Source organism: Mytilus galloprovincialis, chromosome 2, assembly GCF_965363235.1.
Source record: "Mytilus galloprovincialis chromosome 2, xbMytGall1.hap1.1, whole genome shotgun sequence".
NCBI classification, from domain to species: domain Eukaryota; kingdom Metazoa; phylum Mollusca; class Bivalvia; order Mytilida; family Mytilidae; genus Mytilus; species Mytilus galloprovincialis.
The window spans coordinates 56,888,989-56,914,644 of NC_134839.1; the positions used below are offsets into that span (position 1 = coordinate 56,888,989).

At 30.0% G+C, this 25,656-nt stretch overlaps 1 protein-coding gene across 6 annotated transcripts; it reads left to right on the top strand.

The window, feature by feature from the left end:
- Positions 1-46: 46 nt before the first annotated feature.
- LOC143063918 (solute carrier family 53 member 1-like) lies at positions 47-25,191 on the top strand. 6 transcript variants are annotated; one of them, XR_012975138.1, is made up of 16 exons: positions 47-415; positions 1,703-1,754; positions 4,045-4,146; positions 5,468-5,754; positions 6,734-6,835; positions 7,168-7,248; positions 8,175-8,253; positions 10,231-10,418; positions 12,569-12,748; positions 13,511-13,658; positions 15,359-15,553; positions 18,805-18,980; positions 19,477-19,613; positions 20,377-20,585; positions 21,666-21,711; positions 24,364-25,191. XR_012975138.1 is itself a non-coding variant. In XM_076236365.1 (16 exons), the coding sequence occupies exons 1-15, from the start codon at positions 347-349 to the stop codon at positions 21,673-21,675; spliced, it is 1,995 nt and encodes a 664-aa protein (XP_076092480.1). In that variant the 5' UTR covers positions 47-346; the 3' UTR covers positions 21,676-21,711; positions 24,364-25,191. The 6 variants fall into 6 exon arrangements, 5 of the variants coding, with proteins under 5 accessions (XP_076092480.1, XP_076092479.1, XP_076092481.1 ...); XM_076236365.1 differs by having other exon boundaries at positions 20,377-20,565; XM_076236364.1 differs by lacking the exon at positions 21,666-21,711 and adding an exon at positions 23,195-23,255 and having other exon boundaries at positions 20,377-20,565.
- The last annotated feature ends 465 nt before the right edge of the window (positions 25,192-25,656 follow it).

The window sequence follows — 25,656 nt, forward strand, 5'->3', positions numbered from 1 at the left end:
AACCTTGCTACGTCATTGGTTTATGTGTATTGCACACTTCTCGTGACGTTTTTTACATTAGGTAAAAATAGAGCAAAGAAGAATGATACATGTTGATGTTCAATAACAAATTCTACGGGCCATTGACTTAAGCATACAGACCAAACATGATAGATTACTTGACAAATTAATGCAAATTTAGTTTGACAGTTTAAATCGTACAGCAAACACCAAAATTGACTTTTAAAGGGAAAAGATTTCATCTCTGTCTACTTTCAATTTCTTATTTATATTATAACAGACAACAGCATCCACTGAATTTGAATCCTGTCAGATTTTAAAATTAAATGTTTCAGAGTGAAACAAGATGAAATTTGCTGAACATCTTGGTGCCCATATAACCCCAGAATGGAGGAAGCAATACATACAATATGAGGTAAATAAATAGACATACATATATAAATGACAGTTATTAATGTGATGCGTAACAATACACCTTATCGCTAATCCTGGCTGACCCGGCCGCTTGAACTTTTGACGCATTCAACAATCACTTTTCCATTGTGGCGTCAGTTGTTTTGTTTTGTGACGTCAAAATTTTACGGGAACCTGTGTGATATCAAGTAATGGCGGACAAATAGCAATAAGGTGTATGTGTAGTCTAAATAATTACTACCCTTCAAAATGAAAGGCAATTTAACCTTTGACCAACTTGAATATACATGTACAATGTATCTCAGATCAGTTTTGCAGACAAAACTGTTCTGATAAATAAATAAGTTGGTTAATATATATCATTTCAAACCTTTTTATGTGTTTCAATCTGAAGATAGATGAGATGTACATGTATGAACCATAAATAAATAAGTTGGTTAATATATATATCATTTCAAACCTTTTTATGTGTTTCAATCTGAAGATAGATGAGATGTACATGTATGAACCATAATGTTGTGTTCGCCATTGTCGTTTCAGTCCATTATACATATTTTTCTGAAGGTGACTGTGCCTTTATCTATGTTTTGAATAAAAAAACATAAGGCTTTATTTACAGTAACATTTTTTTTTTTAAATGTTAATTATCATGATGATATACACTTCTTAAAAATGATGCAGAGTAAGAAAAAATCTTACAGTCAGCAGACAGAGATGAGAATTTTCTTATTATTTTTATCGATAGGTTTAAGCCTCTACTTAAGCATGTTATGCAGTTAAGAATGTACTTAGGTGATCTAAGGTAAAATTAAATAAATCAAGAATTCAAAATTGATACTTTATGCTGGAAGAGTTTAATAGTTATGGATTAAAGTAAGCTAAAAGTATTAATAGGTTACACAGAGCTCCTTTTCGAGATATTTTATTTATAAAATATGGCAGGAAAAGGCTGACTCAGACTTTTACCAAGTTTATATTAGCATTGATACTATTTGGGTCTCAAATCAAAAGAAAGAAAATTGAGAATCTGCTTAAATTTTTTCAAATGACCTTTTATGAACTTTTAAGTCTTATGTTAAAAGATAAATAGGTGTTATGGGGCAAAATATTTTACCTTGTATCGTATGGAAAAAAAAAGGAGGGATTCGGAACATTTGACACCTATTCCAAAACCTCACCTAAATTCATCATTAAGTGCAGATCAAAATATATAAGATTTATATACCTCATATTTAATATATACATGTATATTATCTGTTAACAAATAATTTACCATGTTTACTTTCAGGCCTTAAAAGATTTAATTTACGAAGCATCAGAGCAGTCTCCATCTACAGAAGGTATACTATATTTTCGTGATATATATATATAAATAACCTTTTTTCTTAGTACAGTATAACATCATGTTTAAGTTTTATTTACCCCATATTTTGAGATCATTAATGTTCCAGAGTCAGTATGATCTATTGCTATAAAACATGGGGATTTTGTTGAAACATTAGAGTTCCAGTTTGAAACAAAGTAATTTTTGACAGGTATGCTACAGTGTATGTCATATTTACTGTGCAACAGACTTATTATACATGTACTCAGGTAATACACAAGTTTGAAAATTTACTCTGCATTAGCTGTTATATCAGATATTTAGCAAATACTCATTGATGTAATCTTCTGATGAACTCTGAATTATGTTGGATAATACTCAACTAAAATGGAATAAATTACTACAGATCGAATTGTTTAAATTGTTTTTAAGTGTTTTTAAACAGCTGATTTCATTTATTTGAATTAATTTTAGTGCATTTTGATATAATATCAAATGGTCAGTGTCATTATAGTTCTAGGTAAAATATCTTGGCAGTGGATGCCTTTAGTCATATCTTTTTGTTATTTTGGTCCTTTCAATTGTTCGGTGACTTATTTGGTATTGAAAATAAACTCATCATATATTCCAGGACTAAATTTTATATATACGCCAGACGCGCGTTTCGTCTACAAAAGACTCATCAGTGACGCTCGAATCCAAAAAAGTTATAAAAAGCCAAATAAAGGCAAATCTTTGATAGGTTCTCTTATTATTTTCATGACAAGTCTAACCTTAGGCACTTGATGTATAGACTATTGTTGGTCATCTCAACCACAACGACATGTGAGCCCTTAGTTTCTAGCAATAATTATTCATATCACTCTATTGTGCTGAGAAAGGCAATTATCAGTTAGTATTTTTTAGACCAAAGGAAAATTTCATAAAATAGTGATAATCTAGATTATTCCTAGATTTTAAGCTTGACATGCTATGGCCTGTTACATTGTATCTTTGCGTAAGCATGTATGCATGTATGTTGACAACCAGATTTCTTTAAGTTTTTTGTGTGTCTTTGAGTTGCTGTCTCTTATCATAGACTTTTTTTTTGACATACATAGTTCCTACTGTGATGAAATGCAGTTGGTTGAGCATATGGCTACCACCGACTCTAAACTTGCATTACAATTATAAAAATTTAATGTTTATCTACATATCCTTTTTGCTAATTAATAAAAAGTAAAGTGGATGATTGTCTATATTTTTTAAGTGTTTTCACCAAAAATGTTATAAATGAGCAGAGATTCAATACATTTATACCATGTCATACATGTATATATATATATTATATAGCTTGATATGATTTTCTACTAGGCCTAGGTTCGTTATTGTATTCAGGTGAGATTAATTGTCTTTTTACTGATCTTATTTTATAAAATTGGGTGCCATAAAATTACTGTTAATCATTTACATTTTTTCATTAATATTAATTTAGTTTTTTTAAGTTTGATTAATTTCATGAACTTGTATCAATAATTACTTTTGATTGCTCTAGGCCTATCCCTTGGGTACAATGTATTTAATCTATTTCGTACAGTTTGATATTTGTAATTGTTGTAAGTCATATAGCAAAATTTGTAAAAGCCAGTTCCAACCATACATCTTGGTACAATTTCTATTGTTTTTTTAAAAATACAAGATTTTAGACGTTTTTACATTATTTCTGTAAAATTGGAAATAAATTGTCTCTATCAGATCAAATCTTAATTCACATATAAAAGTGTTAAAATTTACGAGTATTTTGTTTACGAAATTTCTCAGTATTAAGATGCTTTAAACCTATTCCATTTTGAATACACAATCTTATTCATTATGTCATTGTGTTTACTAGTATGCTATTTTTACTGTGCAATTTGCTGTGTGTTTGTTCATTCCACATTGGCTAGAGGTATAGGGGGACGGCTGAGATCTCACAAAATATATAAAACCCCACCACATTTTTTGCACCTGTCCAAAGTCTGTGGTATGTTTATTCTTATTTTACCCCTGTCTGTTGCTCAAAATAAAACTATTGAATATAAATGCCCAACCCATTGTTAAATGAAAACAAATCTATGGTTGCCTCAAATTATTTCTTAAGTAAGAATATGAATGGATCTAGAATTGATACGATGCTGATGGAATACTTTATAAATGCATGTCTATACATGAGAAATATGCAATAAATTCATTTTAACCTAGGTACCAACATTAGTTAGGAAATTTTTGGCTAGTCGCAAAATATTCAAACACAATTTTCTAAAAGTTCCTATCTTTTAATTTTTCAGTTGCTGATGCCAGTACTTTACAGAGATACTATGCAAGATTTGATGAAAGATTCTTTCAGTTTTGTGATAAAGAATTGTCTAAAATCAACACTTTCTTTTATGGCAAGTTTTAATAATGCTGTAGAAAATTTGTATAATTCACATTGTCATATAAAAAAAAACACTCTCAACTAGAGACTAATGATTATTGACACAGAAATTAACAACTATAGGTAACTGTACAGCCTTCAACAATGAGCAAAGCCAATACCACATAGTCAGCTATAAAAGACCTTGAAATGACAATCTAAAGTTTTATCTAGATGTTTAGAATAACCATTGCCAGTAACAGTTTTTAATTTTTAACGCAATATGACCTTTGAAAAATTGTAATGAAATTTTACAGTGTTGAAAAGTAAAATCACAAAAATACTGAACTCTGATGAAAATTCAAAACGGATCCCTTAACAAATGGTAAAATCAAAAGCTGAAACACATTAAACAAATGGATAACAACTGTCATATTCCTGACTTGGTAAAGGCATTTTCCTATGTATAAAATGGTGGATTAAACCTGGTTTTATTGCTAGCTAATCCTTTCACTTGTATAGAAGTCCCATAGTATTCAATTATATTGACCACGATGTATGCATGTAACAAACCAACATTATGATTTTTATCACTATGAAAACAAACAAATATGTAACAAAAAAGCACACAAAGACATATAGACAAACACACTAGCAAAAATGACAGACAAGAATACAAAAATATACCATAGCTCAATAATACAATGACTAGATGTACATCATATGTAACAAAGAAACACAAAAAGGCATACAGACAGCACACTACTCACTAACAAAAACCAAAAGACAAGAAATACAAAACATTTTATCATGGAAAAATAACAGAAATAAGAGATGTATAAGTACAGTGCCACATCAAATGAATGTCACCAAAAACAGACTAAACAGTAAAAGTAATATTCTCAAAAACAAATAAAAGAATACTATTTCAAGTTATTAAGATATAATAAGTCAGTAACCAGAATCTATACTTCAAGACCATCCTGTATTATTTGTGATGTCGACACAGAATATTCATCAATAAGGTCTTGGTACCTTAAAACTATTGCAAAAAAAGAGAATCTTTACAAGAATTATGGCTTATCATTTTTGCATGTCATATACAACACAGGAATAGAGAGGATATGGTACTGCCATAGACAAACATGCATGAAACTGAGAGAGAGAGGGGGAGAAAATACAGTGATAAATTAATTAAGAAATTCGGACTAAAGAGAGAAAGTTATTAAATTTGCTTATCAAACAAAGAGTTTCAATATTACACACATTGTTTTTCATTTATTTTGTATATTGGTGCAAAATTCCACCAATATCTGTATTATTGAATCTACTTATAATGTTATTTTTTTTTACAGAAAAAATATCAGAAGCCAATAGAAAATTTGCCAGTTTACGAGCAGAGCTTGATGCATTTCTGGAACATGCACATAAACCACATCATGGTTTACGAAGACGAAAATCAAATGCTGTTTATTCCTTGTTTAAAGATAAAGAAAACAGAGAGACTGCACAGATACACACTAGAAAACTCCATGATCTGAAGTTAGCATTCAGTGAATTTTATCTAAGTTTGATCCTTCTACAGAACTATCAGTCTCTGAACTTTACAGGCTTCAGAAAGATCTTAAAGAAACATGATAAGGTAGGTTTTCTGACGCTTACTGAAGTAAGCGTTCAGTGAATTATACCAAAGTTTAATCTTTCTACAGAACTATCAGTCTCTGAACTTTACAGGCTTCAGAAAGATCATAAAGAAACATGGTTTTACGAGGCTTACTGAAGTTAGTGTTCAGTGAATTATACCATAGTTCAATCTTTGTACAGAACTGTCAGTCTCTGAACTTTACAGGCTTCAGAAAGATCTTAAAGAAACATGATAAGGTAGGTTTTCTAAGGCTTACTAAAGTTAGCCTTCAGTGAATTATACCATAGTTTAATCTTTCTACAGAACTATCAGTCTCTGAACTTTACAGGCTTCAAAAAGATCTGAAAGACACATTTTCAAGCAAGTTTTCTGTGGCTTTTTGAGCCAGGGGTTCCAGGTTTTAATAGGAATACCTTGTTCTGCTGTTGCATTCATTTATTTGGGGTTGGGGAAGTAAGGTATTGTAATTATTAAAGAAAATAACACCTTATAAATTTTATGTATCTGAAATGCTTTTCAGGATTAACCTTTATCAAGACATTCAAATCACAAACATTATTAGAAAGCTAAGGAGGTATAAATAAAATGTACTTAAGGTGGTAGACCTTGCTTCAGGGAGATAACTCTTTAAATCAGTCATGTGTTTTGTAAAAGTGAAGTTTCATCAATGTATTTTAAGCATTTGTCTAAAACAGATTAGAAAGAATCTATTTACTAGAAGCTTAGAATATATTGATGAAAATGGTTGATACAAACATACTGATGATTTTAAGAGTTATTTCCCTTAACCTAGGTCTACCTCCTTAAAAGGTGAGGATTTTAATAACCAAAAGATACCTTTTCAAAGTTTTAACGATTGTTCCATAATCTAATATCTCATAAAAAGTAGTGAACCAATCATGATTTTATTAAAATTTCACACTAACTGCATATGGTTATTTCTTATTTGTTATATTACATTGAGATTTACTAATAGATAATGGTTACAACAAGAGGGGTAGAATGGAGACAACAGAATGTAGAAACAGCACCATTTTATACCAACAAGGAAGTCGATCACCTGATTAAAGAGACAGAGGCAAGTAACCACATTTTCTTCTTGAATAATAAATATATCATCTACACAACCGTTTGGAGTTATAAAAGAATTGTTCTGCTTTCTGCCAGAAATCTTTAAGTGTGGATGGATTTTAAATGAAACTTTGAACATAAAAGAATTTTAAATGAAACTTTGAAAATAAGAGAATTTTAAATGAAACTTTGAACATAACAAAAACATCATGTGAAAATGTACATGAAGCAAAATTAGCAAGTTTAGATACACTGATAATGAAATACATGACTATATAAGTATTTTTTGTCATATTACATATTAGCATTTTTTTTGTAAATGATGGGCTATATTTGTAGCAAAGTGTGACCTCTGACTTAGAAGGGGGGAATAGATCAAAAGCTATGAAAAGACTGAGAGTACCTCCATTAGGAGAAAAGGTAAATTTATTGTAGATTCAGTTTGTTATAGAAATAATTAATATTCTGATATAAAGAATTATAAGTTTTGTCTTACATACACATACATAAAGAACAATACTAACATTTGAAGGATTTGTAAAAACAGGAACACCAAAATGAATAGAACAAACCAAAAGTCATCTGTGCCATAGGTATTTTACAACAGTCAACTAAATCAGGATGACACTCTTAAAACTTTAGAAACAGTATCTTTTACTGTTCTCCACAAACACTTTATATAGCTTTCTTGTAAACAGCAACCCTGTATGAAAAAATATCATATCAAATGGGAAATATATACTGTACTCTATAATTATGCATGAACATGAAATTGGAAAGTTCTCAATGAGAAAATTGAAATGAATATCAAAGGAGATAATTCTGAATATTAATCTCATATCTGATATTTTAGATAGATTTGGAAAAAAAGATACACCAGAGAGAGAGAAAAATGTCATTGTTTTTTATATATAATATAGTTAGCTTTTGTTAATTGGCAGACCTATTGTGTTTTCGGAAAAGTGTAATTGCAAGCTTACAGTATTATGTTTTTATGCCCCATTTATGGGCATTATGTTTTCTGGTCTGTGTGTCAGTTCGTTCATCCTTTCGTCTATTCTTCCATCTGTACCGCTTCAGGTTCAAGTTTTTGGTTGTGGTAGTTTTTAATGAAGTTGAAGTCCAATCAACTTGAAACTCAGTACACATGTTCCATATGATATGATCTTTGTAATTTTAATGCCAAATTAGAGTTTTTACCCCATTTTTACGGTCCACTGAACATAGTACATGATAGTGTGGATGGGGCATCCGTGTACTAGGGACACATTCTTGTTTATTTATGTTTTCAGCAAAACCCAGTTATTGCAAGCATACAGTATTATGTTCTTTATTTATGTTTTCAGCAAAACCCAATGACAATGTGTAGAGTTGGTCTGTTTTTTGGAATGTTTATTGTACTGGTTATTGTTGTGGTAATAACAGGTAAAGTATTAGTTATCGCCCTTCAACTGTAGCACAACCATAACAGGTAAAGTATAAGTTATCTCCCTTCAACTGTAGCACAACCATAACAGGTAAAGTATTAGTTATCTCCCTTCAACTGTATCACAACCATAACAGGTAAAGTATAAGTTATCTCACTTCAACTGTAGCACAACCATAACATGTAAAGTATTAGTTATCTCCCTTCAACTGTAGCATAACCATAACAGGTAAAGTATTAGTTATCTCCCTTCAACTGTAGCACAACCATAACAGGTAAAGTATAAGTTATTTCCCTTCAACTGTAGCACAACCATAACAGGTAAAGTATAAGTTATCTCCCTTCAACTGAAGAACAACCATAACAGGTAAAGTATTAGTTATCTCCCTTCAACTGTAGCACAACCATAACAGGTAAAGTATAAGTTATCTCTCTTCAACTGTAGCACAACCATAACAGGTAAAGTATTAGTTATCTCCCTTCAACTGTACCACAACCATAACAGGTAAAGTATAAATTATCTCCCTTCAACTGTAGCACAACCATAACAGGTAAAGTATAAGTTATCTCCCTTCAACTGTAGCACAACCATAACAGGTAAAGTATTAGTTATCTCCCTTCAACTGTAGCACAACCATAACAGGTAAAGTATCAGTTATCTCCCTTCAACTGTAGCATAACCATAACAGGTAAAGTATTAGTTATCTCCCTTCAACTGTAGCACAACCATAACAGGTAAAGTATAAGTTATTTCCCTTCAACTGTAGCACAACCATAACAGGTAAAGTATAAGTTATCTCCCTTCAACTGAAGAACAACCATAACAGGTAAAGTATTAGTTATCTCCCTTCAACTGTAGCACAACCATAACAGGTAAAGTATAAGTTATCTCTCTTCAACTGTAGCACAACCATAACAGGTAAAGTATAAGTTATCTCCCTTCAACTGTAGCACAACCATAACAGGTAAAGTATTAGTTATCTCCCTTCAACTGTAGCACAACCATAACAGGTAAAGTATAAGTTATCTCCCTTCAACTGAAGAACAACCATAACAGGTAAAGTATTAGTTATCTCCCTTCAACTGTAGCACAACCATAACAGGTAAAGTATAAGTTATCTCTCTTCAACTGTAGCACAACCATAACAGGTAAAGTATAAGTTATCTCCCTTCAACTGTAGCACAACCATAACAGGTAAAGTATTAGTTATCTCCCTTCAACTGTAGCACAACCATAACAGGTAAAGTATAAGTTATCTCCCTTCAACTGTAGCACAACCATAACAGGTAAAGTATTAGTTATCTCCCTTCAACTGTACCACAACCATAACAGGTAAAGTATAAATTATCTCCCTTCAACTGTAGCACAACCATAACAGGTAAAGTATAAGTTATCTCCCTTCAACTGTAGCACAACCATAACAGGTAAAGTATTAGTTATCTCCCTTCAACTGTAGCACAACCATAACAGGTAAAGTATCAGTTATCTCCCTTCAACTGTAGCACAACCATAACAGGTAAAGTATCAGTTATCTCCCTTCAACTGTAGCACAACCTGTATGTAATCTTATGTTCAATACAAAGTATTGATATTTTCTGTTTTCAATATTTCAAACTTTTAGAGTTGTTGACTAGATAATTATTACCTATCAACTTTTGAGAGGTTTTAAATTCAAAACAAAAATTCAAAAGTTGAAATAAAAATATTGGGCACCTACAGATAACCACAAACACCTAACTCCTTCGAAAAAGACATGCACACAAAAATAGAAAAAAACAATATAATAAATATGATGAAAGAGCTTTTAAATTTAAAAAAAAATCATACATGAAAGTCAGTCATTTATTCTGATTGTAATATTGACAAGGCTGCAATTTCTATTAGAATAATATATATAAATTTATAAATTGAGTCAATAACATTACCAAGCTATAAACTTCTACCAAAAATACATAATGTTTTTTGTTATTTTCAGCATTTTTTACCAGTCATTCTGGGAATTGGGAGCCAGCATTGAGAATGTTCCGTGGAATGTTCCTGATTATTATGATGATCTGTTTCCTAGGTATAAACACTTATGGCTGGAGGTCATCAGGGGTCAATCATGTACTGATATTTGAAATTGATCCACGTCGCCATTTATCACCACATCAGTTGTTAGAGGTATGTTGATAACTTTTATACTATATTGCATGGAAGGAGTAAATCTACAGCACGTATTGTGATAGTCAATGTATCATTAGTATGCCTACATTAATGCCAATTAAAATTAATTGATAGATTTTCATCCCCGCCGGCCCCGATTTTTTTTATTTAAAAAAAATTACGATTTCTGGATTTTGTTCATGTCCGTTACCTGGAACCATCGATTATTTCGTTTCATTCCAGAACTTCCTGTTTCAAATTTCAGTTTTGTATTTCTTCGAGTAATCTAACGAAAATGATTAAGTCGACATATTGTGTTGCTCTATGATGACAACATCATCTACCAGGAAAAGAGATTGATTACAAGAAGGGCATGTAATATTCGAGTTACGAGTAAAACGTTGTGTCCAAGTATGCAAATTGCGGTATTTCACAAATGATTCAGCAGAAAACACTGGTTTTTTTTTTTATAGTATGATACAATGACTTTGTGTCAGGAAATTTGGACTGTGAATGATATCCAAAGTGCAAGAATCGTGGAACAAATTGGGACAAAAAACATGACTGGATTGAAGAAAATTGACACAAGCACCAACTTGTTAGATTTCTGACAGTATATTGAGCAAAAGAAAATCGACAAACATACGCATTTTATAATAGCAAGCCCTTAGATTTAACCTTGGCTGTCATATTTTGTTGACAAACAACAAACACCCTCTGTCTCAATACCCTCAATGTAGTCATTAAACAACAACTTCTTTTTGGTGAAGTTCATGGCTTACATTATTATTACTTTCAATACTGAGTTTTCATTTTATTCTGTACTTATAATACTTTTTTTTTTTTTGTTTTTTTTTTTGTTTTTCAGTAGTCAGGCTTTTTTCCCTTTACATCACCACCTGACTATGGTGTTAAGGGGTTTGATATACATTTGTTTATATATACAACAAAAAATTGACTACATTTTTTTTTCTTCTACTGTGAATATATTATTTAAATATCAACATTATAATAAAAAGTGGATAGAAACAATCACACACACATACACACACTCTCTCACTTGCATTAACATAACATATATATCAACTTGTGTATTGCAAAGAAAAATTTTATCTTTGTAAAGATCTTCTCTTTATGAACTGTAAGTTTCATTTTTTATTTTATATGATTTATACTTACAATACTTGTGTTGTATACAATTGTACCAATACATTCTCTTAATTTTATGGGGACTAAAAACCATCGCTTAGAAAGCAAAATAAATTTGGTATAGGTACATGTATAGTCCAACTGAAGAGAGCATTTCTCCTCGTTTTTAATGTTTACTATAAATAGGTTTCTAAAGTGGCAATTACATGTACATATATAACAGTGGTTGCCAATCAGAGATATGTATTTAAGAGTTTGAAAAGTCATGTATGATTTCTTAAACAGCATGTATATACATGATATAAGCTTATTGTACACTTGCTTATCCCCCCGTGGTATGAAGAACTCATGACAAGAGGGTTTCATATGAAATAAAATTTTAAAAATAAAATCCTCCCAACCGTCCCATTTTTTTCAAAAATTTGGATGAAAATCTAGTAATTACTTTTAGTTGGCCTAACAGACAGAAAAAATATATTTTATTATCAAATAGAAACATTTGGGTAATATCAATTTTTACATTGTTCAATGTTGAATACTTCTTCAGTGTTACTACCCCTATATTTTCCACACACAAAAAAACAAGGATTTTTTAGCTAATTTTATAGATTGAACATTTGTTAGGAATTTCAAGGGTTGCATTCTAGTTCATGAACTTTGAAAATCTTTCAACAAGTCTTAAACACTCTTTCAAGCATTATTTTATTTCAATAAACACATTAAACATAACATTGAGATGAAGAATACCATAAAACCTTTGTTTCTTAGCATTTTGATTCCCATGTGTGTGAGGTTATTTTGTGTCATGAACTGATACACCATACCCTTCTTTTTTTTAATTTTTTTGTAGCTAACTTGAAATATTTAATGTGAATATCCCATACTTTTATAAATGTAAAGTAACTGATTACAAGTATCTGAAATTTCATAATGAATACTAAAATGTGTTTAAGTATTGTACTATTTTTATATAGAAGTTCTGAACATGTATAAAAGTTTATATTGATTATGTATTTCAGTTAGCAGCAGCATTAGCAGTAGTATGGACATTGTGTTTACTAGGCTATTTATTCAGTAACCATCTAGGATGGCCACCATTTATCTTTCCATTGATAATGGCAGGATTCCTGTTTTTGTTTTTGATTAATCCTATACGTATATTTCACCATAGTTCTAGATATTGGTTACTTTCTGTTTTGGTAAGTTTTTTTATCCACCTATTGTACTATTGATGACTTAACTTTGTCTATTTTAAAGCTGTTTGGTAAAATTTCTGACCAGTTTAACAGTTGACCTTTCAAATTACAATGAGTTCAGAGTTTCGAATGAACTGCAATAGCTGGCGAAAAAACAATAATATTAAAGTCACAGTTATTAATTTTAGTCCAATTGGTAGAATAGAGAATGGAAATAGGGAATGTGTCAAAGAAAACAACAACCCGACCAATTAGCAGAAAACAGCACAAGGCCACCAATAGGTTTTCAAAGAAGCCAGAACATCTGCACAAGGAGGCCGCCTTCCACTGTCTCATAAACAATACTGTATACTATTTCAGCGAAAATGAATACCACATAATTTCCACCATCATATATACCTCTAGCCAATGTGGAATAAACAAGCACACAGCAAAATGTGCAGTATCATGCCAACAACTGATTTGAAAATGAATGTGTTTAATGCAATGCAAAAATCCCTATGAGTGAATCAATATTAATTTAAAAAATGCCATCTTTAATCTTGTATCAGTATTGTAACTATATACCTCAGGAATAAGTCTATTTAAAGGTTAGGTTAGCTTTTGAGGTGAATGACGATTTTTCTGTGCTTTGTACAGAATGTTACCAAAAAAGGTGAGATGTGAAGTACCTGAGTTTATAAGATGTCTGCATGTTGATCAATGTTTATAAATTGTGTCCTTGTAGAGATGATAAAATAAAGTAAATTTTACTATATTTTTCAGTTCCGTATTGTAACTTCACCATTCCATCATGTTGGTTTTGCTGACTTTTGGCTGGCTGACCAGTTAAACAGTTTGGCCATCGTCTTGTTAGATTTTGAATATATGGTATGTTTCTATGCCTTTGAAGTCGAATGGCACGGACCAAATAGTAAGTTTATACATTTTGTAGTAATATAATGCTTTTCTGGAGTTCTAAAAATAAAATGAAAAAAATTACAAAAAATTACAGATGGGGGAAAGTTAAACATGTTAATGGGTTTAAATTGGCATTGCATAATAAAATAATAACAATTAATTTGAAATTCTGGATGAACTGATTGATAGTCTTCATTAAGAGTAATAACACTATGAAAATAGGAGATATGTGGTATAATTGCCAATAAAACAACTCTGGAGGATGTGGATGTTAACAACTATTGGTCAACTGTACACCTTAGGCCTGGCATTACAAATAGTCCAGTATAACTAAGTTTGAACCTAAAACTAATTGCAACAGAAAATGTTATAGTTCTAATCTATTACATTAAGCCCCAAATATACACAGAAAAAAAGTCCCATAAAATTTAACTTGAGGAAAACTCAAATTTAGCATTTTTAATTTCTTGTGGAAATTTACATGTGAAAGGGAGATAAATTTGCAAAAATGAGTCCTTTTTTGTCAGTTTTTGGTTTATTTTTTTAAAATTCATGTAAAAAATGATACTTTGATGGGGTTATAAGTTTGTATTTATCTACATTATATAATCTTCTGCTCATGAAATGTACAAAACTGAAGTGTTATGGGTATTTTTAAAAAAAAAAATTGCACATTTTTCATTAAAGAAATTGCAAAATTAAGGCTTTGTGACCATTTTGAAAAAATAATGTGAATATTTGGTATTGTTTATATCTGTAAATTATATTTGTTCAGCATCTACCTTGTTTAAAGAAACTTTAAACCACAAAAAGAAGAATATATGCTTAAATAGTTTTATTCAATTTGAGAATCTTTACCTTGACATGTTGAAAAATCTAATAAATGGTGAACTAATGAATTATGAAATCTAGGTTGTAGCTTGATAAAAGATATGAAAACACGTTTAGAGTTGTTTGCTATACTCTAAAGACAGCTAAAATATCAATAATGAATACATTCTGTTGAAAAGAAGCGGTAAAGTTATAATTTGATATCAATTTTTATTGATATTTATGCCTTTTTTGCTGAGTTATCTCCCATATCAATGTAAATCTCCATATGAATTTTAAAATCTTTATGTTTTAGTTTTCCTCAAGTTAGATTTTATTGGACATTCTTCTGTGTATATTTGGGGTATAATGCCAAAGATTAAAAGTTAAAAATCTTCTGTTGCAATTACTTCAAGGTTCTGGTCAAATTTATGCTAGATTGACTGGACTAAAACCTTAAGAGGTATTGATAAATGAAGACTGTAGACTAAGATTTTGAAGATCATAAAAAAAATTTTTGTTAGTTGAACAACAAACACTTCATTTGCAGCTGCAAGTGAAATACACAATGTTTAAAAAAGGAAAATTTAGAAAAGAAGAAGTATTCTTTATTTTAACAGATAAATTGTGACATCATGCAGTTCGCATTTCAGTTTTGTGAATAATAAGTACTATTTAGAATTTGACTTTAACTTTTTGGTATCTTTATAAACTTTCAAAGTGACTTTTGTAACATGATATGTCATTGATTTTAGAGCCCATTGGCTTTTTTCAATAGTATTATCTCAGTTCATAGAGACACATATGAAATTCTGAAATTGTCTGTGAAAAACTGGACCTGATTACAAAAAGTTTTTTTTTTTAAATTTAACGTTAGTTTAAATTGCTTGTTATTCATTGCAGGACCAGAAGTATGTACAATGTCAAAGTTTGGTATCAGATCCATAGTTAGTACTTTACCTGCCTGGTTCAGATTTGCTCAATGTCTGAGACGTTACAGAGACACAAAGATGGCGTTCCCACATCTTGTCAATGCAGGAAAATATTCCACAACATTCTTTGTTGTACTGTTTTCTGGCCTTTATTCTTCAACTTTGGGTAAGATTATTTTTCAGTATATGAATAAAATGAAATTAGGGTATACATCAATGTGACAAAAAATTGTTAACTCAATTTACCAAAAGCTTTTACCTTAATGTACAAATTATTATTTTTCATTCCTTCAAAGAATAGAATAAATATATTTTATTTCAATTCACTTTGGCACAATTCACTGTGGATTAAATTAGTTTATCCTTACTGCAATCTATTCACATTTATATAACCCAATTTTATAGCAAACAAGAGGACAGCAAACTTGATTTTCCTGCTCAAAAATAATATTTTCAAATGGAGATCTCCAAACAGGATCAAGTAGGAAAAAACAATTGAATTTAAAATTGTAAAAGCCAAAAACAATATAAATGATTAGAATGAAATCCACTCTTCTACCATTTATGCCCCCTTTTAGAGATTATAAATGATGTGAGATTCTGCCTTTTTTCCAATTTATAAAAGTAGAAAAATTATTTTGTACATGTATTACATTTTGTTGATATTTTTTTATTTTCGAGGATACTGTGTACTTAGATTTTGTAGATAGCCTGAACAGTAAAATTTACTTCTACCCCAAGTAGTTGTAATTAAGTTATGACAGTATTGATTACATTTTCTTTAGGTTCATCAACCGATTCATACAAATATTATGGAGGTATTATATACATACTTAATCATTGTTACTATCATTTTGTTTTTGTTCTAGTTTTTATACGCCCGTCGTCTTTTAGACGGGGCGTATTATGGTATACCGTTGTCCTTCCGTCCGTCCGTCGTCCACACTTCGGACAATAACTCAAAAACACTTTCACCAATTTCCATGAAACTTAAGTGAATTGTTTATATCTATTGACGTAAGCTCCCTTTCGTTTTTTTTTTTAATTTCAGATTTTAAGTTTTGGATTTATGGGGCTTTATTCATAAAAAAGGGGGGATTTTCAACACTTCAGACAATAACTCAAAAAGGCTTTCACCAATGTCCATGAAACTTTGGTGAATTGTTTATATCTATTGATGTAAGCTCCCTTTCAATTTTTATAAGTTTCAGATTTTAAGTTTTGGATTTATGGGGCTTTATTCATAAAAAAAAGGGGGATTTTTAACACTTCGGACAATAACTCAAAAAGGCTTTCACCAATGTCCATGAAACTTTGGTGAATTGTTTATATCTATTGATGTAAGCTCCCTTTCAATTTTTATAAATTTCAGATTTTACATTTCCGTGTTATGAATTATTATGCTTAAAAAGGGGGGATTTTCCAATTTTGGGACAATAACTAACACTTTCACAAAATATTATGCAACTTTGATAAATTGTTTATATCTATTGACATAAGCTCCCTTTCCATTTTTATAAATTTTAGATTTTACGTTTTCTTAAGTAATGAATTTTTATACTTAAAAAAGGGGGATTTTATGAAACTTTGGTGAATATATTAATGTAACATCCCTTTTGATTTGTATATATATTTCTAGTTGATCATATAAATTCATTTAAAGCATAAAAGACAAGTTAAAAGAGCAACGGGCGTATCATGCGCTAAAGCGCAGCCCTTTATTTAATTATTGTTGATATTTGAATTATTTTATTTCTACAAAAAAGAAATTCATTTTGATAATATCATCTTTTTAAAATAGAAAGTGATTATTGGACTACCCTAAGAGTCTAACATATGTCAACGATCAGTTGTTGTAAATTGTTTTACAAGCAATCATAAACCTATCAAGTCCCAAATTGTATTTTTAAGGTCCATTTATGGGCATTATTTTTTCTCGCCTGTATGTCCGTTTGTTCTTTCTTTCGTTTATTCATTCTTTTGTTTGTTTGTTCCTTCGTTCATTCTTTCGTTTGTTCATTCTTTTGTTCGTTCATTTTTGATGAAGTTGAAGTTAAATCAACTTGAAACTTAGTCCACATGTTCCCGATGATATGATCATTCTAATTTTAATGCCAAATTAGAGTTTCGACCCCAATTTCACAGTCCACTGAACATAAAAAAAGATAGTGTGATTGGGGCATCTGTGTACTATGGACACATTCTTGTTCTTTGAGGAATAAAAGGAAACAAAGCAAATATTTATTTTCTTCTGAATTTACTTCCCTGTTTAAAAGTTACATATGTAAATCTTCATAATTTTAAGTATTTAAAATTTTATTTTTCAATGTCTAAGTATTTGAAATTTCTGAAGGATCTGAACCAAAAATGGACTCAGCAGTTTTTGTTATGAGATTGAAGTTTATAACAGACATTTTATTTTTGTTGTTGCATAATAATTGTTTATAGGAAATATTCAGGATTTTAAAAGTGCACAGAGATCAAAGTTGTAGTATTAATAAAGGCCCTTTTATAATTTCACTTTAGACATAACTGAACTGTCAGAACAATACATGTAAAACAATACATTTTGATGTCAGAAATTACTGCATATAAAATAAGGAAATGTGGTATCGATTACCAATTATCAATAAAAGACCTACAGACAAATAAGATCAAGGTTTAGCCTTAAATAATCAGCCAACCCCATACCAAACAACATAAATCCATAAAATATAAAAAAAAAAAAAAGATGTGGTATGATTGCCAATGAGACAACTGTCCACAAGAGACCAAAATGACACAGACATTGACAACTATAGGTTACCATATGGCCTTCAATAATGAGCAAAGCCCATACCGCATAGTCAGCTCTTTTGATGACTAAATTTGAAAAAAATCAAAAGTGAAAACCAATGGCCTAAATTATACAACAACAATCAAAGAAAACAAAAATTGGAGACAGCAACTAATGACTATAACTAGATTACAAATTCAATGTTGTTATTTTGCAAAGATGATCAACTCCCAAAATGCAAGATTTAAAATGTAATTTCAGAAATTGGTGCATAAAAATAATGCATCCAGGTTTTTAAAAATGGGTTCTGCACAATATGATAGTAGTCACATCTCATTTATCCCAATAATAGAAATATTGCAAATTTTCTTCATATTCATACTAGTCTTTAAATTTTCCATTGAATTCTTATAAGTAGCCGACATGAAAGAATTAAATGCGATATATTTAATTGAAATTGAAATATCAAATCCTCAGGTATTTTTCACAAACTAGTATGTCAATCAAGAAATTATAAGAATATTTCTAAAAAAAAATATGTTTTCACAGGTTTAAACTTAGAAATCATTTCATCTTTTTACTGAATTATTTATATATGACATCATATTTTTTTCGTCATCTAAATTGTAGTTTTATTTCAGAGTGGCAAGGCAAAGAATACAAACAAAACCATGCTTTCTTTTACCTGTGGATAATAGCAGCAGTACTATCTTCTTGTTATACATTGACGTGGGATCTGAAGATGGATTGGGGTATTCTAGATAGAAATGCTGGAGAAAACAGATTTCTTAGAGAAGAAATAGTATATGCATCTAAGGTACTTGTTTGGTATTGTACTGCAAAATATTATTTCATTTACAAAGTACTAAAAGATAGAAAGCAATATTGAACAAGTATATAATGTTTGAAGAGGGTTTTTTTTGTGAAACAAAAGATATATATCCTGATACACAAGACAGAAGATATCTTCTCAGGACTGATATTCGTCTGTAAATGTAGATATATGTTTAATTAAACCAGTTATAAAAATGGAAGTTAAAACAATCAACAAATTTCATTATTCTCTATCAAGATGTATTAAAGCAAAAAAAGTCACACAAATGATCATTAAGTGTCTTATAAGAAAAAAAAAGAGAGATCATTGTGCATTCATTCACATGCAATGCATATTTTGCACATTTTTATACATTGTACCAGTTAAGTGTAAATAAAAAAAAATAATAATTAGATATTAAAACATGTTGTGTATGTATTTAAATTTAATTCTGCATATTTCAAATATCCAGAAATAGCTGTATTTATTTTTCTTTCAGGGTTATTATTATTTTGCCATAGTTGAAGATTTTGTATTGAGATTTGTATGGACACTAACTGTATCAGTTGGAGAAAATCCATATTTTGAACATAAAGAAGTATTAGTGACTTTATTAGCCTCATTAGAACTGTTCAGGTTAGTATTCAGGATTTTATATACAGATCATAGATATAAGAAGATGTGGTATGAGTGCCAATGAGACAACTCTCCATCCAAGTCACAATTTGTTAAAAGTAAAACATTATAAGTCATGCGAAGTACAGCCTTTGACACTGAGCCTTGGCTAACACCAAAGAACATGCTCTAAATGGCCCCAAATGACTTATGTTGAACAATTTTAACAGCAAAACCAATGGTTTAATCTATATAAAAAAAGAAATGAGAAATGCTTATAAACCACATCAACAAATGGCAACCACTGACCAACAGGTTCTTGACTCAAGACAGGTACAAACATTTGCTGCAGGTTTAAATGTTTTAACAGGCTCCAACCTTCAACCTAACCTGAAGTAATAAAACGTTACAACATAGAAAAACACACTACTATAAAATATCAATTGAAATGGCATACTACAAATCTACAAATTCTAAAGCTACATGTATACAGGTGTAATTCTGAAAGTTGTAACTATCTCAGCTTTGAATACAATTGTAAGATGTTGTTTTCTTTATCAAAAGTGGTAATTTTTTTCAATGCATAATCAATATAACTATGGGATCAGTGTGAAGATAGCAGAATCTTGACATGACATTTATCATTACAAATATATTCACAATCAGAAAAATGTCTGTCATTCTGTTGTTTAAAAAAAAGTATTACATTTTATTTTATATATACACAATGTTTATCTATATATAGTTTAAAATTTATTCTAATGTTTGATATTTTGTACTTTAGACGATTTGTTTGGAATTTTTTCCGTCTCGAAAATGAGCATTTGAACAATTGTGGTCAGTTCCGAGCTGTAAGAGATATATCTATAGCACCCATAGATTCTAATGATCAGAACCAACTTGAGGAAATGATGGACGATGAAGAAGGAGATTATCCCAGAACGAGTGAAAGAAGAAGGTTACTAGGAGCAAAGTAAATATCATATATTACAGGTATTTTTTGTAGAAAAGTATATGTAGCGGAAATATATTATACTAGCTTAACTTATATCAGTGACTTTTACTGCCTTTAAAATCTAAATTAAAATGGAAATTTCTGTGGTTTTTTTTTCAAAAACATCTATTTTATTTTGTCATTATACATTTAGATTTATTAGCTTTTTCATTTTTGTATTGATAAATAGGATTTCCATACTCAAGATATGATTTTTTTTGCTCTTTTTTTTTTTTGGGGGGGGGGGGGGTTTGTGACAACCTAATGAATATACAGAGATTTTTTCATGTTATTGGAAAATATTACACAACATACATCAATATTTCATGTTCAAAGATCATATTCTTCTAAGGATTTTTTCTGTTCTTTTAAACTGTAATACATTCAAAAAATAGTTCATTTATTATTGTGATTGCTACTCAGTGAACAAAAATACCAGATTAATAAGGTTTGAGGAAAGCTGCATTTAAATAATCATCCAGGATTTAGTTTAAACATATTTATTTATAGTGGAAATACATAATAATAATCTTTATTTTTTCATATAAGTAACATTATACATGTGACATAAACAAAAGTAACAACAACAATAAAATAACTGAGTTGTACAAGTTATAATTTCAATGTTTCACAAATCCTGTAGCATTGTTCGGTGCTAAAAGCTAAATTTCTGAAATGATATATTCAAGAAAACATTTTTTTATGATTCAGCTTTATTTTTTATTAGATCGATAAAATATTCTCTTATATTACTTTCCTGCATTGTATGTATAGACTCCTCTTCTAGAACCTTGAAAAAGATGACTTCTTTTTCTGATTTTTAAATATATTGGGGTTGGGATAGGAGCAAGGGGAAGAAGTTGACTCTTCATTTCTGCATCATCTTAAACAAATTAAAACAATTTATTGTTTTGCCCATTATTCTGTTGTCCTTATTTTTTGTCTTATTTTTCTCTACCAATTTTTTTTTTCTGCAAATTCTTCTCTCTATCCTGTAACCTCCAGACAGACCTCATATTTATCAGGTATAAGTATATATGTTTTCTTTGTATATTGTATCTATATTTCTACCTCTCTAGAATTTCTTAATGGCTGCTTTGAGTACAGACTAAAAATATGTACCTGGTTTGTATATTTATTTCATTTATCTTAGAGCTAGTGGATAAGTAAGAATTATTAGGGTGGCAAGTTTAGAATTTTGCATGTTTATTCCTATATTAGCATTGTATATAACTAAAACCCTGGTAGTTAATAGAAAATTTAATAATTAATCTAGAATGTTAGAATTATGAAAATAGTTACCATAACTCTCTTTCTGACTTGGTTTTTTTTTCAATTGGGGAAAATATTTTGGAACTTTACTGGGAGATTTTAACTTGACAGGCAGATCATTATTTTGTTATACTAGGAGCATGATCCTATTCACAGAATGGAAAAAAATACAGCAAACACATTGTATGTCAATAACTCCTGTTACCTATTTCTCAGCTTCTTTATTGAGCAATGATTGGATATTTTGTCTAGAACTTTATAAAACTGAATAAAGCAGTGGCGGATCCAGAAATGTTCATAAGTGGGGGCCCACTGACTGACCTAAGAGGGGGCCCGCTCCAGTCACGCTTCAGTGATTCCCTATATAAGCAACCAATTTTTTTCCCAAAAAGGGGGGCCTGGGCCCCCTGGGCCCCCCTCTAAATCCGCCTCTGTAAAGGATGAGAATAGACCTTGTAATAGTCAAACTATAAGTTTGTGTTACAGATAACACTGTGGCTAAAAAGGATGATTAGGCTCACAACAAATTATATATACAGACAACTTGTCATTTCAGACTTTAATATAAAGTTTGTGAGTCATCTGCCCATCAATAACCTCCAGAAAAAAGTTTTATCCTTATAATTTACATTTACCAGTTAAACATTTCTTATTTTTATCCCCATTTCAAGTGTCTTGGAACTCCATGATTCCATTCATGTATATCAAGCATAAATAAATTACAGAAAAATAAAACTTGGTCTTATGGTTTACACAGCTACTTTTGCATAGGTACTATTTCTGTACTAAAAAATTGTAGTACTGGAAATCTACTTTTAATATTCAGTACTATTTTGTTACTCTAAAATTATTGTAATATTTAGGTTCCTGTATTTTACAGAACTTTATTTGTACTTGAAATGTATGTACTACAGATTTTTGGTTACTACCGTTACATTTTCAGCATTTTGAAAGTTTTTCCAATTTAAATCTCTAAAGTTATGATTCTCAAACATGGAATATTGTATTATTTCTGTACCAAAATATTTAGTACAAATCAAGTACTGTAAAATACAAGTACCTAAATATTACAGTAGTTTTAAAGTAAAGAAATAGTACTAAATATTAAAAGTAAATTTCCAGTACTGCATTTTTTTAGTACAGAAATAGTACCTATGCAAAAGTAGCTGTGTACACAGGTAATATTATAAGAATATGTTATCTAAAGGCAAATTATATAAAGAACTATAGATGCAGGTCCACTTAACTTATTTGTTATCATTTCAAACATGTCAAATTATGGAATGAAGCAATCTGATATGTTGGTTATAAACAGTATATTTTATATTTATTTCAGGAAGAGATCATCACTTGAAAATCTTATTCAGTAATTCAGTAATGATTAGTGATGAAAGATAGTATGACATTCCTTTCACTTTAAAATTCCTTACATAATGGCAAAAGTCATAAAATGGACATTTGATAATAAAATAAAAATTAATTATTTTTATTTCACATTCAAAAAAAGTGTTGAGGTCTAAGTGTTGTTCTTCATGAGGAGAACAAACTTTTTCTTTCTATGAAAAAATAAAAAGTTTTTTTTTTCTTTTTTTTTTTTATCTCACTCTACTTAAAATGGTTGACTGCGGTTTTATTAAATAATCAAATTTGAACTGTTGTACTATATGGCAGATAAGCTTTAAATATTTCAGAATCTGATATTTCATGTCGTTTCTTGCAGATAAATGTTGCAATACTGAGTTTCTAACTTATTAAATGTCCATTTTTACAAACTATACATATAGCTCACACACTGAAATTACAGATACACAAATATGCATTCCCTCCTTGTAATTCATCTCTCCTACTTACGGTTGCTTGAATTCACTACACATTCAAACCATGTCATAGGCCTGACTTTTGATTGGTGCCCTCCAAGGGAGAATGTCAATAATCTGACAGCTAACTTAAATGAGTAAATTCCTAGCTTATGACTAGGCATTCAGTGGTAAATGTAGACATTATAGAGCAGCAGACTATAATAACTGAATTATTTGTTTTTAAAATATGAATTCCAACATCAACTCTATCACAGTTTACCCTTACTTCCCCTTTCCTGTTTCCCCTTGATACACATCTTTCATTGTACAACGTTTGCTAGTAAATTGCTAGAAGTCATTGTATTTGCCTATACAACACATACAAAATATTTTTTTAAAGATAAGGATTGCCTCAGAATTTTTTGGAGGGTTGTTTGTTAATAAGTTTCAAATCAAATCTAATAATTGAATCTGATATTCATTGTAGTATTTGTCTTTTTAGATAATATTTCATCTTTTTTGTATATAATATATATTGATATATATGCATGCAATATTACATTAATTATTGTATTAGTATCTATGTCTTATCGGTATCATTATCCATATTCAGATAAATGACTATTCAGTGACTAGACATAAGCATTCTATTAACTAAATATAGAATTTTCAAATGTTAATTCAGCCAATTTTTCTCTACTTTCAGATCTAACAAAAAAGAAAAAGGATGGATTGATGAAGATGAACAAACTAAGCTTAAGTCTCTACCAATGAAATTCAAGGGTGTCTGACATGATATGCCTCAGGGATATTATATAGGAAGAGATTTCATTAACAATTATCTCCCTTGCAACAAGAAAAGTAACACTGCTACATCTGTGAAGATGATGTTTTTAAAGTAAAAACAATTTTTTAACTAAAACTTAAGCTTTAACCTATATAATTTGTACTTATTTTGTTATCATGATATACTGTTAACCAACTAGTTTTAAAAGTATAAACAACTTTTACATGTTCTAAAAGTCAAGCTTTAATCTATATAATTAGTACCTATTTTGGCAATCATGATATACGGTTGTTTTTGCATATAGTCCTTTTCAGCTGATTCAGAGGAGATTTATATAAAAAAAAAAAAAAATTAATTTGTTTGTGTTTTCATAATAGGTAAGATCTTTGTGACTTTTAACATAGACATCATATATGTTGTCGCCTCTTTGTCACATTCCCTGTTTCTAATGTCAATTTTATTAACGTTTCTACTTCTGAAAAAAAACCCATACATGTATGTTTGTTTACAGTAATGATGTCAATTAGGTAACACAGTTTTGCTTGTAAGTTATACAGATTCATTAACAGGGACTATATATACAGATTCATATGTATAACAGACTTTCCAATAATAAGTCATATTTTGTTGTCATTTTTTAACATGATATTTTAATTTCATGGTGTTCACGATTCACTTTGGTGCTTATTAATCATGTTATGTAAAATTTTGTAAATACTTGTTTTGTATAAACAGATGATTGTTTTTTTTGTTGTTTGTTTTCATTTACAACTAAAGCCAAGATAGGTTCTGGCTTAATATCAAGAAGCAGAGTCGATCTGTTGAAGAAAAAAAAACCACAACACATACCTCACTCCCCCACATTGTCACTGGGAAAACAATAGCTCACCAGATTCCTAAGTTCAAAAACTTTTAAATCCACAAAAGATATATTTTTTATGTGGTTATAGATATAAGAAGATGTGGTATGAGTGCTAATGAGACAACTCTCCATCAAAATCACAATTTCTTAAAAGTAAACCATTAAAGGTCAAAGTATGGTCTTCAACACTGTGCCTTTGCTCACACCAAACGCAAGCTATAAAGGGCTCCAAAAATGACGTGTAAAACCACCCAAATGGGAAAACCCAGGGTCCAATAAATCTATATAAAAAACAAGAAACCCTTATGAACCATATATGCACATCTAAATAGTATGGTCTAATTATTTAC

Excerpts from the sequence above, each read along its gene's own strand:
- LOC143063918 (XM_076236363.1), top strand. The coding sequence starts at position 347 with ATGAAATTTGCTGAACATCTTGGTGCCCATATAACCCCAGAATGGAGG. Across the intron at positions 10,419-12,568 it reads CACCACATCAGTTGTTAGAG|TTAGCAGCAGCATTAGCAGT; the intron begins GTATGTTGATAA and ends TATGTATTTCAG. Across the intron at positions 12,749-13,510 it reads ATTGGTTACTTTCTGTTTTG|TTCCGTATTGTAACTTCACC; the intron begins GTAAGTTTTTTT and ends TATATTTTTCAG.